Source organism: Carassius auratus, chromosome 50 (genome assembly GCF_003368295.1).
Source record: "Carassius auratus strain Wakin chromosome 50, ASM336829v1, whole genome shotgun sequence".
In the NCBI taxonomy this organism is placed as follows: Eukaryota; Metazoa; Chordata; class Actinopteri; order Cypriniformes; family Cyprinidae; genus Carassius; species Carassius auratus.
The window spans coordinates 12,102,996-12,119,850 of NC_039292.1; the positions used below are offsets into that span (position 1 = coordinate 12,102,996).

Consider the following 16,855-nt stretch of genomic DNA (forward strand, 5'->3'; position numbering starts at 1 on the left):
TTTTACTACTATTAAGTTTTATGATCTAAATAGTGATATCATCACAAACTGTTTAAATATTTAGTGTGTGTATAGCGAAAGAGAGAGAGCACAGTAAATTTCACTCAAATTAATTACTTAATTTATTATTAATTATTATTATTATTTAATTTATAAGTAATCAATTAAAAATATATATATAATCCTAATTATATATATTATTCTATATAATTTTTATAAATTGTAAATAATGTTGTCTTTATTATTAAAATATTATATTTATTATTATATTATTTTTGATGTTGCAACTGACCAATCAAAAGTGTTCACGAGGCCCCTGTAATTAACGGTCAGAATTAAGCAAGTAAGCCTGTGTGTGTTTATCTACTGTATATAGAGTGTTCTTAGAAAGTGTTTCTGTTTATTCCAGTTCTATTTGTGTTTTTAAGACTGTTATGCATTTTTAAGCGGTACGGCACACATAGGAAGATTTACAAGCCGCCTGCTCAAGGATCAGTTTCAGGTCATTAGTGGAGTGTTGCTAAGTGCCCGGTTTCTAATTAATAGCGCCTAACAATAGATTGCATCACTTTGAATGAGCAAAAACACCGTCCCTGACCAACTCAGACAATAAGACAATGACCATTTAACAAAACAAAAAAAAATTAAATCTATATTTACCCACTTGAATAAACCTCAGCCTTGAAAAGCGGTGCCATTCAGGGCAGTAAACAATATCTGCTGGTCTTTCTGTGAGGTAAGGCGTTATTTATAATGCACTCTTATCAGAGGTTGTTATTTTCAACCTTCAGGTGCAAAACAATAGCCTGGAGATGTGCGGTGCAAGAGGTCACTTAAACGTTTAGCTTTAGTTTTTATTATTTATTTGCGTGGTGGTAAGAGTCCTCTGGCAGGATGCCATCAGCGGGCAATTGTTTTGGGTCATTTGTGTTTGAAATGAAGGGAAAAGGCACCAGACTGTGGTCGAGTAACATATATACTATAGTCTAATGTTAGACACTGCTGCCCATGTAGCAGCTGCACTGCCTGATTAGCGCGGTTAGCTTTGAGATGAAATGTCAGTATGCAATATTAGGATTGAAGAGCATTCGCTTGTAGAACATTGAATTAGTTTGTCAACAGTGGCTGGTTGGTGTAAATGCATTTGCACATGCTTTGGGAGCTAATATTACCCATAATCCTATGTGGGTCACAAAGGAGGTTGTTTTCTGGTGCTCTTATTTGGTATCAAGGGACAACTGTATGATTTAATGAAACATATTTTACTTATAGACTGCGTATCCTCCAGTGTTTTTAGCGATGCTTTGTTTGTTATGATACTGAATATCCGATAAAGGAATATGGCACACACATTGCGAATGAAATGTTTTAATGCATTTTGAGTGTTGCGAATGAAATGTAAATAACATGCTAATTGTGGAATCATGAGGCAGGACATTCTCATTTTTTATAGCACTTGATTGGTTGAAAATCGCTGTAGTGCAGGATGAGTCATCAGTACTTTTCATCTGTTTGCCTTGAACAGAAGAGGAAAAAAAAAAAAAAAACTACATATACTTATTTTGTTTTTTCATACTCTGAAACTCTTAAGACTGGTCAGTTGTGTGAACTGTGATCAAACATGAGACATTTTCTAATATTTGTAATTATTTGATTTAATAATTATATAAATGTAATGCATAATATTATGCATATATTTATTTAGATATATTGTTTTTACTTGCTTTTATTATTGGATTTAGATTGTGATATACATTTAGTTAATATTTAGTTATAATAATATGTATTGCATATTATAATTTAATTAAACACATCTATTTATAATAATATAATACATATTGTACTGTATAATATGTTTGAATATTATACTAAAGTTGTTTTATTATGCAAAATTATTATTTATGTTATTAATAATAATTTGTCAACAAATGAGTAAGGATTATTTGTCAACAATTGAGGTCTTAATCAACGATGAAAATAGTGGTGATCAAACAATCCATTATTCTGTAGGCATTGTGGGAGGGAGTAGAGAGAAAGTTGAAATAAGGACAGTGAACTCATACGGGGCAATACTTTTTCAACATGATTGAGCTAAACAAATTTAGTAATCACATAAATACAGAAATACATCAGCAGCCCATTGTATATTTCAGTCCTTGCCACACAATACACAAACACCATGTGTTATTTTTCAACAGGAAAAGATGAAAAGCAAGAATAAGTTGGTCCCGCGTTTACTGGGCATTACCAAAGAGTCAGTGATGAGGGTGGATGAGAAGACCAAAGAGGTGGTGCAGGAGTGGCCCCTCACCACAGTCAAGAGGTGGGCGGCTTCACCCAAGAGCTTCACACTGGTACGTTACATTATTCAATCCCTTCAGCACGAGCCATAGTGTGTTTAGAGTCTTCCATAGATTCTGCATTCACTTTATCTACTCAATGTGTTTATATAGTTATGTACAGAGTCAATAAAAGCATGAAAGTATTGAGTTTGGAGACTTAATATTGTCTGAAATAGTGGTTGACCGATATATCGGCCGATATTTGGCATTTTTTAAATATCGGCATCGGCTAATACGTTTTTCTGCTTGGCCAATGTGTTCGAGGTGGGATTTTTATTTTGACGGCCCTGAGAGCGGCAGAGCCTGAGCTCACATGGTGCTCACACTCTCTCTCTTGTTCATCATCATCGTTAACAGTTCTGTCTAATACGGATAGAAGTCTGTCTAACAATCAGATTAATCAGAACGGTTAAACAAAGGAATGAATGTATACAGAAAGTATTATAACGGTTTGTTTTATATTAGGCCTATGAGTATGAGTAATGTCGTCAGCATTAAGCAAATACGCATTTATATAATTTAAACAAATCTTTGAATTCCTAATAAACATATTTCACGCACCTTGCAAACTTAGTCGAATCCAGCTGTGAGATCTTGTGAAGTTTGCATTTATATCCAGCATGATCGCGTGTTCTCTGCATGATGGTCAGTCTGTGTGAATTGAATCCTTTAAACTTTAAACTTGTGGTTTAAAATGATGCTGTGCTTTATGCATTTGCCCACTGTCATATTCATGTCATTTTCACTGTGTGCTGTATGTAAAATGAGGTTTACTCTGACTTTATTTGAAAAATATTATTCAGGAAAAAAAAAAACATGTAAGGAAAACATGGTCAGGTCAAAGTGTCTTAATTATTTTTGGTCCCATTTTTTTTTTCTATCAATTTCACTAGTAGTCCAATGTATGAAGATTTTTTGGGTATGTCACAGCTCGCTTTATTTTGCTATACTCTCTTACCTAAATTAATTATAGTGTCCTGCACCTACTATTAAAACTTAAAATATATATATATATATATATATTTTTTTTTTTTTCTTGGATTAACATTACAGCAGCTAGTAGCTAAATTAGGCGCGGTCACTTTAAGAGATGATGAAGCATCCAATATAATACACATCCGATATTTTTCTTTACTTTCACTTAAGGCATAACCGACAGTTTTTTCGAACATACTTTCCAAGACAGGTATTTTGACACATTTTGTATGTTTTTGTCGGTACAAGAGCAAAAAGAGGCAAGTTCTGTGTTAAAAAAGTGTTTTGAGACGCCTCTTCCTGCGTGAGCCGGAACACCGGATCACAGTGGTGCTGAAATGGGCTTTTTCACATCCTTTTCTGTTTGTTTAAACTGCAATTTGTATTTGTTCGTTCAGGTGCAGGAGACTGTGAGATGCGTGCGCCCCGAACACAGAGCGCGAGTTGAGATTTTCCGCGTCTTGTGTTTGAATGATTTAAACTCTTTTGAATGTTTAAATTGGAAAGTGGTCAGGCTTAAAAACACATGAAAATGATAAGGTTTCATGACGAGTGACGACACGCAGCAGTAGCCTGTAAACTGTTCTGATCGTTTTTTTAGGCTAGCCTCAGCCAGTCGGTTGAGATCGCCGGGGGCCCCCCCTCGGCCATTGGCCCCTATAATCATCACCACCTTTCACCCCACTTGCGACTGCCCTGACTATTCGTAATGTCGGTTTCCATACATTTATATTGTAAAACAATGTCGTTTTGACTTTACTATAATAATAGTTGTTTTTTACCTTGATAAAATGCCCCAGTCCTCTACTACTTAAGTATTTTAACCTTGCCGTGTGATGCGCAGTTCTGCTCCACCATTTAGAGCCACTTTTAGCATCTTATGTACTGTATAGCACTTCTGCTCCAAGGACAGTTGGCTGACTTCCTGTCAGCGAGAACAGATTAAGCACATCCACTATGTACAAGAAGACAGCCTTGAGATGTGTACTTCTCATATCTGTTATATTTGTGTGTGTGTGTCCTCGTGCAGGATTTCGGTGAGTACCAGGAGAGCTATTACTCTGTCCAGACCACAGAAGGGGAGCAGATCTCTCAACTCATCGCTGGATACATTGACATCATCCTTAAGAAAGCAAGTCACTGGCTCTTCAACACATGTGAATTAAAGGGGCGGTTCACCCAAAATGTTATCAAGAGAATATTAATCAGAGTTTTCGGTTTTGGGTGAACTATCACAAAATAATACATCCTGTGGATGTTGCTTATTTATGGTGCTATTTATTTACTTAAACTTTTTCCTCGCCTTGTTTTATAGAAACAGAGTAAAGATCGGTTTGGTTTGGATGGTGATGAGGAATCCACCATGCTGGAAGAATCTGTATCCCCGAAAAAGTCAGTGGAGATCTCTTATTCTTGTCCCATGATACCTTGTTTTCAGGCAGGAGTCATTTTGTCACACTTATAATTGTGTTGTGTTGATATTACTTCGAATGTCCACTTTTCATTTATCTGAAGCACAAAATCACGGTAACAGGGTTGACTGTTTCAGTTTCATTTGATTGTGCAAGCCTTTTGCTCAGGTTCATTACACTAGGAAGCGAACATAATGCCTATATTTGTTCAACTATCCAGTTTTCAGTAATTATTTGCTTCCTATACAAAATCAAGGTAACAGTGTTGACTGTTTTACAGTTTCTTTTGACTTTGCAAGCCTTCTGCTCAAGGTCGTGACAATATAAAGAGAACCTAATACTTATATTTCCATATATATCCAGTTTTCATTTATTATTTGCTTACTAATCCAAATAATGGTAACGGGGTTGACTGTTTTATTGTTTAATTTGACATTACAAGCCTTATGCTCAAGATTGTGAAACTACGACATGAGTCTTAAAAGAATAACTTAATTCTGATATTTCTACAGATCTCCTTTTTTCCATTTAGTCGATTTTTCATTAAAAAACAAAAACAACAATACGCTAACAGGAAGGTTTTTAAGATGCATAATGACAAATGTAGCAAAATGATTCAGGCATGTGTTTCACTAAATGAACACCAAAATATTAATAAGGATCAGTTTGGTTTGGACTGTGATGAGGAATCCACCATGCTGGATAAATCTGTGTCTGTTTCAGGCAGCAACCATCTCGTCACACTTGTAATTGCATTGTTATTACACACCTAAAACATTTTTTTGTTGAATCACTGTTTCATTTGTATTCAACTGATAGTGGAACTGACGTGTCTAATGACGTTGGAGGAGATGCTCTGGCTGCACGCTGGCTTTTTTAATCACAAGGAGATGGAGACACATTTTTCTCTTCTTTTAGCCTTGATGCGAATGGTGCTGAGGGCAAGAGAGCGAGGTTATTATTTCCACAAAAAGTGCTACCTCATCAGCAAAATCTAATTTAATATATCAGGTTCCTGAAAGCAAGAGATAGTGAACGTGTGAAAATTTCCCATCTTACATCTATTTCTCAGCCGCTCATAAATCTGTTTAGGTTTTTATGTATTTGGGTCATCCTGAGTAACAGCTGTCTTTTACAGTTTAAGTTGATTTTTAAAGTACATTTCTGTACATTTTAAAACATTCTTCCAAACAAATAAGGTTTAATAAATTGCATTATGCCATATCAATTACATTTAGGATATCATAATGGATTCTGAAAGGTACAAAGATAAGCAGTAACAGGGTTGAAAGTTGTATAGTTGAATTTGACTTTACAAGCCTTTTACTCCGGGTCTAGAAAGAGAATGCTGGTATTTCTGCTGTGAAATATATCTGTGAATAAACAATTATTTATTGTAGAAAATAATTTCAACAGGGTTGAATCTTTTTTTTCTTTTTTCTTTTACATTACAAGGCTTGTGCTCAGTCAAAATCAAACTACAAGAGAATTTAATGCTGACATTTTTACAAATATCCACTTTTAAATTATCTGAAGTTTACTATAAAAAAAAACACGCTAACAGGGTTGACTGTTTTACATTTTAATTTGAAATTACAAGCTTTGTGGTCAAGGTTGTGAAATGACAAGTTTCTTAAAAGTCTAATTTAATTTTGATATTGCTATAGATATCCACCTTTTAATTAAGCAGATTCTTACTAAACAAAAATATGGTAACAGGGTTGATATTGATGGCTGATTTGTCCAATTGTACAGCGCTAACAAAATTCTCATAAATATATTGTGAATATTCAATATGTGGTCCTGTACCTAATTCCAACTGCACTTTTATCCAGTCTGGGCTCTGGTTCTGTCAGAATGGCATATACAGATGGGTCAGGTCCTCTCGAGCTCTGCCTGAAAAGTGTTGTTATGTGCGACGGCATCCCACTTTTCTGTGAAGGAGAGAGAGGAGACGTCAGGCATCGGTGCCTGCGTCTGTCCTTGTGCCAACTTGCTTATGCTACTCCTAGCACTATAATCCAAAAATTGAGGCCTCTCACAATGAGCGGTAATTAAGTAATAGTGCCTGAAGCGTCTGTTTTCCTGGTGCGAATAGGGAAGAGTCACTTAACTGATTTTATTTGGCTGTCAGTAATTACCGTAACAAAAACAGCAACCATAATTCAGATATAAGGGTGAATGCATCCTGCACAGCGTTCGATAATGAGCCATTACTTCTTCATAGGTCCACCATCCTCCAGCAGCAGTTTAATCGGGTGGGTCGAATCGAGCACGGGTCGGTGGCGCTGCCTGGGATCATGCGCTCGGGGTCAATAGGAGGGCCTGACACCTTCAACACGGGCACCATGCCCTCGGCTCAACAGCAGATCACCATGGGACAGATGCACAGAGGACACATGCCCCCTCTGGTGAGAATGTGTAACTGCACTGATGTTTTCATCACGATCGCATCGCATACGGTTCTGCTTTCACGGCTCCATCTGTTAACTAAATCTTCATTGTTATTTGTGCCAGACATATTGTAAATTAGACTGTTAAATTTGATAATTGGGTGTTTCTTGCTTTCCTGTTATATGTTAAGGGCGACTAGGTTTATTATTAAAAATGATGGTTAAATAACATTTATCAAAACTTCTCCATAGCGTCTTCTAAATGATTACTTCCTTTGCCAACAGAGTCTGGCCCAGCAAGCACTGATGGGAACTATCAACACCAGTATGCAGGCTGTCCAGCAGGCACAAGCTGACCTGGGAGAGGTAGACAATCTTCCACCACTGGGACAAGACATGGTAAGAAATATAAGGTTTTTGTTATTGTGACATTACATTTATGCATTATGACATTGGTGTACAATAATTGTTCATTAATTGACTATAAGTGCCGAGATTGTCATTGATCATCAACCTGCTCTTAGATAACATTGATTTAAAAAGCAGAGAAAACTGACATGAATACGCTAGTATTCACACTCGTCTCTTTTCTCCAAAAAGGCATCCAGAATGTGGGTTCAGAACAAGGTGGACGAATCCAAACACGAGATTCACTCACAGGTGGACGCCATCACGGCTGGAACCGCGTCGGTGGTCAACCTCACTGCCGGTATGTAACCAAATCAGAAATTATCCAAATGAACCATGTCCAAAAAAATATATATATTATGAAAAATGTAAAACATGTCAATATTTATTGTGTGAAATAATTTATAACTATTTTTAGATAAAAATTAGTCTTCAGTTGTTGCGTCATTGCATTAAATATCGGACACAACATCCAAGTAGGGTTGGGTACTGAAAATCGATTCCAATTCCAGAATCGGATACTTTAGGTCAGGAATTGGATACTTGTTGGAAAGTTAAAACCTTCTTCGCTAATCTAAGCACTCCAATTTTCACGGCCGGGATACAAGGAAACACGTGAGAGATCCAAGTGCGGGTATGTCATTTATTCAGGGTCATTTATGTAATTTATTCAGGGTAAATCCAAAAGAGAAAACAGTCAATGCAGGGGTCAAAACCAAAACATCAATCCAGAACATAAACTGACAAGGACACAAAGCATGAGCAAGACTTGAGATGGACGTGAATATCAAACAAGGACTCCGTGAAACATACTAAGACAGACCAGGTTAAATACACAAGGAGAGACAAAAGCTAATGGGAAACTGACAGAGTGTGATGATTGGTAACTAGTTACAGCTGGGTGCAATAATTAAGCAGGGACGAGGAATGTGATTAATGAAGTGACAGACACCGTGGGAAAAGAGGACATCTAGTGGTCACCCAGGGAACACAACCCAGACACTGTGACACCAATGTTTGGCTACACTTGCGATCAGAAGCTGTAAAAGCTAAATATAACATTAGTGATAAGAGTGAGGTCGTTGTTACACCAGTAGGTGGCGCAACAAGCCTGGAAAAATGAAATTGTTTTTGAATCATTCATTCAAGAGATTAATTCAAAAACGCTTATTTATCCAGTAATCAAAAAAGTAAATCTTGAGTGAGTCATCATCCTTTTATAAATTATATGTGATGTTGTTTAGTTGTCTAATGCTTTATTTCTTCAGAATTATGAGAGAACCACAACCACCATAAAAAAATGTTATTAATAAAAAATCTAAATTTATCCAGAATCATGCACTTTGTTTTGCACACAAACAGCTCTTAATCAAGTCCAGTTTTTATTAATAAAAATATAAAAAGTATAGCCTGAATGCACTGTAAGTCACTTTGGATAAAAATGTCTAATAAATGCATACATGTAAATAAATATTTGACTTAAACGCTTCAGAATTGAAACTGGAAATTCAGACCTGCCAACATGTACACATTTTTCGTACTCTGCGCGCATTTTGACCCATAAGTACGCTTGTACGATTCGCTGCTCTCTAGGTACGCATTTTGTTGCATCTCGCATTTCGCCGATTTCAGTTTCTATGCAATCTATGACGCTGATTCTGCCGCTGATCCACAGCGTGTAAGTGGAGTGAAAAGCTTTCGGCCAATCAGAGCACTGCATGTTAACCCACCGCCCACCTGCCCCTCCTATCCACAAGCTTAGTTGGCAGTTAGAAAAGTTGTGGAATGGCTTGAAATCTAGAAGGTTTTAGACAGGCCAGGTGCTGATTAACATAAGATAAAGGTAACAGTTAGGCTATGTTTAGCCTAATTGAATTTATGGACATTAAAAATGACATTGACATGACATCATAACAAGCAGTCCAGCTGTGATGAGCTCAGTTCAGTTCACGCGTTCATGTAGGCTAACATGTAAGGGTGGCTCTGCCAATAACGCACCTAAAAGCTGTCACAAAGAACCGGCAAAAGTAATGATTATGAATATTTTATATTTTATGAATATAATTATTAATAAACAAGTGTTTTCTGTAACAATGTCGTGTCGACTGCAAAGATAAAGTTGACGATGCTGTCTCACGATCTTCGCAGTAATGAACGCGCCAGAGAAATGCACATTTCATACGGATTAACGTTACATATGCAGAGAGCAGTCTGTTTTCTTTCGTTTTGAAGTGTTCTGTTCAACCCTCTTGAGTCGGTTAACGCGTATACGCGTTAAAGGGTTAGTTCGCCCAAAAATGAAAATTATGTCATTAATAACTCACCCTTATGCTGTTCCAAATATGTAAGACCTCCTTTTATCTTCGGAACACAGTTTAAGATATTTTAGATTTAGTCCGAGAGCTCTCAGTGCCTCCATTGAAGCTGTGTGTACGGTATACTGTCCATGTCCAGAAAGGTAAGAGAAACATCATCAAAGTAGTCCATGTGACATCAGAGGGTCAGTTAGAATTTTTTGAAGCATCGAAAATACATTTTGGTCCAAAAATAGCAAAAAAGGATGACTTTATTCAGCATTGTCTTCTCTTCCGTGTTTGTGTGAGAAAGAGTTCAAATCAAAGCAGCTTGATTTCCGGTTCGCGAACGAATCATCCAGTTCACCAAATCGAACTGAATCGTTTTAAACCGTTCGCATCTCTAATACGCATTAATCCACAAATGACTTAAGCTGTTAACTTTTTTAATGTGTCTGACACTCCCTCTGAGTTCAAACAAACCAATTTCCCCGGAGTAATTCATGTACTCAAACAGTACATTGACTGAACTGCTGTGAAGATGAACACCGATCCGAGCCAGATAACGAACAACAGACTGACTCGTTCACCAGTCAAGAACCGTTTCTGTCAGACGCCATTTTCCGTTTTCAAATGACGCCATTACGTCGAGCGCAAAATAACTGGTGAACCGTTTTCTTCAACCGGTTTATTGAATCGAACTGTCCGAAAGAACTACTGGTGATCCGAACACCGATGCAACCGGTTCTTCACTCGTGAACGAGTCAGTCTTTTGTTCGTTATCTGGCTCGGCTCGGTGTTCATCTTTACAGCAGTTCAGTCAATGTACTGTTTGAGTACATGAATTACTCCGGGATATTGGTTTGTTTGAACTCAGGGGGAGTGTCAGCCACATTAAAAAAGTTAACATCTTAAGTCATTTGTAGATTAATGCGTATTAGAGATGCGAACCGTTTAAAACGATTCAGTTCGAATTGGTGAACTGAATGATTCGTTCGTGAACCGGAAATCCAGCCAGCTGAATAAAGTCGTCGTTTTTGCTATTTTTGGACCAAAATGTATTTTCGATGCTTCAAAAAATTCTAACTGCCCCTCTGATGTCACATGGACTACTTTGATGATGTTTTTCTTACCTCTCTGGACATGGACAGTATACCGTACACACAGTTTCAATGGAGGGACTGAGAGCTCTCGGACTGAGTCTAAAATATCTTAAACTGTGTTCCGAAGATAAAAGGAGGCCTTACATGTTTGGAACAGCATAAGGGTGAGTTATTAATGACATAATTTTCATTTTTGGGCGAACTAACCCTTTAAGAGTCATTTTCTCCTGATAACCCCGAAAATAACTTAAATTATGCTTTCAGTTTTGATCGTACAGATAAGAGCAAAATCTAATCTGTAAAGGGTCTACTTTTACTTGTATACAGACATAATAACAACAAAACTTTGTGCACTTATAAAATAAAGATAACAAACAAGGTGTGCTGTCTGCAGCCTTTGTCTGCGCTGATCGTCATGTACAAACACGTCATTAAAATGAACTGTAACTCAGTGAATACTCAATGAAGAGACACGAGAGATATATCTATAGAAAACCTGACATGTCTACTTTTAAACTATACAAGTGCCGCCGAAAACAAATATTCTGTGATAAAGTAATCCATATGAAAACGACGCGATGTCTTGTCCGTTTTTCACGTCTCCCTTCATTATGTTCTAATTCGACCACGCCCCCGCGCTGAACGCTCTATTCAGATTATAATGTTAAATAAAGTTTTTATTTTTATTTTACTGTTTGCTTCGCCATGAGAGGAATAAGATATAAGTCACCCCAAAATGTGATGTGTTTGAGTATATGAGATTTGGATTTCCTCAGAAAAAAAGAATGAAGCATTTTATTCAGCAGAGATCATAAACATGAGTAAGTCTCTTATTATTTATTTATGTACTTGTACTAGTTTTCATATAACGTATAAACATTTTACTAGTTAGACTTTTTCCAAACTATAATTCCTGAATAAATGTATAATCAAGTGAAACATTATGAAGTTTCAATAACAATATGCAATACTATACCATTCAAAAGCTTGATGTAAATAATATAAATGTAACAAATAAATGTAACTGTAACAAATGTAACAAACAGTGCTGTTCTTTCAATTAATTCCCCCGAAAAAACCTGAAAAAAAAATTTCTCAGCTCTTTTCAACATTAATAATAATCTATTAATATGAGCACAGAGATGTTTAGTTTTCTGGTGACAAGAAAAGTCATGATTGCCTCCAAAGGCAGCATTTGTTACAATGAGACTTTCACTGATGCACTACTTAAAAAAGCCAAATCTGCAACCTTTAACAAGTTAAACAATGCAAAAGTTTAAACACTTTGCATGGAAAATTATAAAAAATGTTGTTTGTTTTTAGCAAACTGATTTTGATATTGATAACTGCTGGTTTTGCACATTTATTTAATGTTTTGATTTATTTATTTAGAAAGAATGTCCTCCGTTTGCTTTTATTTCTGACAAGATTTTCAGGTGGACGAAGTTTCCATGGGCTATGCCTCCAGTACAAAATGTTCGGAGTGATTGCAGAAATTGAATAACATTTATGGTCTACATGTATATGTTATGGAGTAACTAATAAATCTTAATTGGTGAAAGGATATTATGTGTATAATATGTATTATAATGTTAGGTATCTCATAGGTTTCTCACAGATGTGTGTGCAACGGTGTTGCGTGTGTGTGTGTGTGTGGGGGGGGGGGTGTAGTAAGAAAGAATCTGAATCAATAAGTTGATTCGGAAATAAAATACAGTTATTATTTTAGAATGTATTTAGGAAGAATAACATATGAAATTAACCCTTGCAAGACGAACGATTTGTTAGAAATGAAACTTGTGTTGCAAATGATCATAATTTTCCTAAAAATTACATACGGTAATTCTGCTGTGATATGTTGTTGGACATTATTTTCTTGCCCTAATTGAATAAACATAATTTGTCCAATATCACTAGTGTATAAAACAATGGAGAAATTGACACATACAGTTTTGCAATACCTACTTTTATTGGTTTACACAAGCAGTTGATGATGGAAAAATGTTTCTTCTCACTGCTAAATAATAAGTCACTCTCCAATTGCACTAATAAATATTTATATTAATGAAGTTGAAGTTTGTTGTCCTGAAGCTGAACTGCTTGGCAGGATTTGTGTATTCCTTCCCGCATTCTGGAGAGCTTCCATGCGGACCAGACCAGGTTTTTGCTGGATTTAATCTCCTCATGCCATCTGTTTGATAGTGCAGAGATTTGCCTGTTAACCAGCAGCCCAGCTCTAACTTTACTGGTTTTTTTATCAGCCTGAGCTTTACATCTGTTCTCGTGCCCTGAAGAGCTTGTTAGGATATGATGTGAGGTGTGGATGTGTGCACCAGAGATGGAATGCATTTATGTTTGGCATCATATGGATCTCTTTTAAATTAGATCCCTAATAATGATCACGTTATGGCACATGTCGCAGATCTGAGTGGTGTGTGTTAAAGCCATGAAAGTAAAATAAAAAAAAAGGTTAGTTAGGTTACTGAGAATATAACTGTGTCATTGAATAGCCATAATTTTGTAGTGTTATTTTAGTATTATTTATAAACCATTATAGTTTTAATTTAAATGTTGAATTCATTTATATATGAATTGAAAACTAAATTTAGTTTTAAGTTTTAGTAATTTTTTTACGTAATTGTATCTTTTATATTTATTTTTTATTTCTATATGCCTTTGTTTTTTTTATATATATATATATATATATATATATATATATATATATATATATATATATATATATATATATATATATATATATATATATTTTATTTAGTACTTATTTATTCCGAGACATCATTACTCATTTTTGTTTTAGATTAACATTAACATAACATCTAAAAGTAATATATTATTTTATTTCAGTTTTATTTCAATTACTTAAAATGATTAAAATAGTTTTCGTTAACAATTACAGCACTTGTCAAGTTATACAGAAAGTGTGAAATTATAATTGAATTAATTTAATTTTCGTATTCTAACTTTTTATTTAGATTTAGTAATTTAAAGTTAAGTGTCAGTAATTTTGTCTTAGTTTAACAATAACAACACTTGTGAAGTAATGCCGAAATTATGATTTAATTGTGTGTATTTAAGACACATTAAATAATAGATATGTAATTATCCTCAGCAGTACAGAAGTGTCTGCCTTTTTAATACAGACATATAACAAAAAAATAAAAAATTCCCACCACCTTTATTTCCAGAATGTGTGAATAATTACTGGCAGTGTGTTTCTGTTTTTAAGTGAACTATAACTCTAAATCTCTCACTCCTTGTCCATCCTTTCAGGCGACCCTACAGACACGGATTACACCGCTGTGGGCTGCGCCATCACCACCATCTCCTCCAACCTGACCGAGATGTCCAAAGGGGTGAAGCTCCTGGCGGCTCTGATGGAGGACGAGGTGGGCAGCGGGCAGAATTTAATGGGGGCAGCCCGGACCCTCACGGGGGCTGTTTCTGACCTGCTCAGAGCCGTGGAACCAGCTTCTGGAGAGGTGATGAATACAAACCCCCGAACCATTCGACACCCTTCACATCTAATCCACCAATAACGCACTCCTGTTTACAGCCGGATTTGATAATGAACTTGTTAAGCTGTGTTTTTCCTTCCTGGTTTGCAGAGTGCAGTCACAATCTGTTTACTTGTTTGGCTTGCGCTACAAAGGGTAATTGTAGTGGGGTGCAGAGCTGATAGACAGGATGTGATTAGCAGTGTGTTGAGTTCTGAGACGTTACGATGGCGGTACGAGGGTCATTTCTTATGTGCTAATATCACCCCACAGCCCAGACAGACGGTGTTGACGGCGGCGGGCAGCATCGGCCAGGCCAGCGGAGATCTTTTGAAACAAATGGGAGAAGGAGAAACTGACGAGAGATTCCAGGTGTTTCTTTTTTTCTGGAATAGAGCACAATACGATAGTGGATGCAGAAGTATCTTCCCAGTTTAGAAAATTGATTCAAAGCAAAAATGTATATGTATATTCAAACTTGTTTGACTTGCTGAGATGTTAATCTCTTTATTTCTTTATTTCAAAATCTGATATCAAAATCTTTTCACTGATATTCGGAATGAATTCAATTGTTTAAATTGTTTTATGAGAGAATAAATTGGTGAATACCATTGTGAATGATGTAATTAAGTGAAAATTGAGTACTGTATAAAGCTATTGACCTAAAGTCATTGGTTATAAGTAAAAAAACAATATTTGTAAGTTTATTACAGAATAGATAGTTCCCTGACAGCACACATACATCTCAGAGACGTCTATTTGATGTGTGTATTTACACCTCAAAGATGTATTTTTTAGAGTTTGCTCATTGGCAGAAAATGTATTTATGAAGTTTATGTATGAATGCATGTAAAAACTGAGATCTGGAAGATATTGAACAAATGTTGTGCATAGCAGATGCTTTCCAGATGTAACGATCTTTAACAGACATCTTGCAGATGTACGTGTGCTGACAGGAATATATATATTAATCTATAGGAAGTTCAAGAGTGTGGGAAAGCCAACTTGAAAATTTAATCAAAGTGTATTGTTGGGCTGTCTTGAATGGTTCAAATGGATCAAAAATGAATGGGTGCTCTTGGTTCGTGTCAAATCCCGCAGTTAATCACGTGTGTCATTATTTCTTGGCAAAGCAGTTTTATCTTGTTGTAAACACTTTAGCGCCCGTTTTCGACACGTAACATTTGATTCAGTGTGGTTCAGCTGATGCTGTCTCATTCAGTTAGCCTCTGAGAGCCTTTTATTGTCCTCTATTTTATTCTGTTAAACTCTATCCTTGCGTTTATTTCATTCATTAGTCTGGGCCAGGTTGCTTCACAGTGTGTTTCTTGAATGACGAATGTGTTTCAGGACATTATGATGAACCTGGCTAAAGCCGTAGCTAACGCTGCTGCCATGCTAGTGCTGAAAGCCAAGAACGTGGCGCAGGTGGCCGAGGACACGGCGCTGCAGAACCGAGTCATTACCGCCGCCACGCAGTGCGCGCTCTCCACCTCACAGCTGGTGGCCTGTACAAAGGTACTTTTCAGAGTTTGTGGGTGAATGCTACTTATAATTTATATATATTACTGACGACTTTTTAAACTTTTTTTTTTTTTTTCAAAGATATCTGGAATACACTAGCACACATTTTTCTGGGGATAAAATGACGTATTTGTTTTGTGTTCGTTTCAGAGAGATGAGTGGCTATTGTTTGGCGTCAGTCAAATTTGTATTTAATTGTTTGATTAAAAGGTACAGTAAAAACAGTAATATTGTGTAGTAATATTACAATTTAAAATTATGTTTTCTATTTGAATATACTTAAAAATATATATTTTACAAAGCTGAATTTCAGCATCAAAGCTCCAGTCTTCAGTGTCACATGATCCTCCAGAAATCATTCTAACATGCTGATGTGCTGCTCAAGAAACATTTCTTTTTATCAGTGTTGAAAGCAGTTTTCGTGCTTAATATTGTTGTGTAAACCATAATGCGTTTTTCAGTATTAGATGAATAGACAGTAAAAAAAAACAACAAAAAAAACAATTGATTTATTTTTTGCCACATTATAAATATATTTTTTTGTCATTTTAAACGATTTAATGCATCTTTAATGAATAAAAAATAATATATATTTTTATATCCAAACTTTTGAATAGTAGTGTATGGTATATCACATAATTTAATGATATCTTTGCTTAATATAGTAAAATGAGCACTTGACAAAACATTCATCCAAAATAACCTAAAAAACTTGACTATATTCAAATATTAAATAGAAATACATTTTGTACAATATAATATAATATTACATTACCAAATAATAATATTGAACATTAAGGGATATTAAATATTTAGCATTTATTCAGACTGGATAAAATAAACATAAATTAAAATATTTGTAAATAATAATAACATTACGTGAAGTATT

The 16,855-nt window shown here is 35.7% G+C and overlaps 1 protein-coding gene across 5 annotated transcripts in view; it reads left to right on the forward strand.

Moving 5' to 3' along the window:
• The window catches only part of LOC113067026 (talin-2-like), a 149,442-nt gene that overhangs the window by 78,742 nt on the left and 53,845 nt on the right, over positions 1–16,855 (forward strand). For all 5 annotated transcript variants that reach the window (XM_026239207.1, XM_026239208.1, XM_026239204.1 and 2 more), the window contains exons 10-18: positions 2,199–2,354; positions 4,348–4,449; positions 4,633–4,709; positions 6,957–7,140; positions 7,408–7,521; positions 7,723–7,831; positions 14,219–14,427; positions 14,716–14,814; positions 15,793–15,960. In XM_026239207.1, the coding sequence (XP_026094992.1) occupies positions 2,199–2,354; positions 4,348–4,449; positions 4,633–4,709; positions 6,957–7,140; positions 7,408–7,521; positions 7,723–7,831; positions 14,219–14,427; positions 14,716–14,814; positions 15,793–15,960 (1,218 nt within the window). The remainder of the gene's footprint in view (positions 1–2,198; positions 2,355–4,347; positions 4,450–4,632; positions 4,710–6,956; positions 7,141–7,407; positions 7,522–7,722; positions 7,832–14,218; positions 14,428–14,715; positions 14,815–15,792; positions 15,961–16,855) is intronic.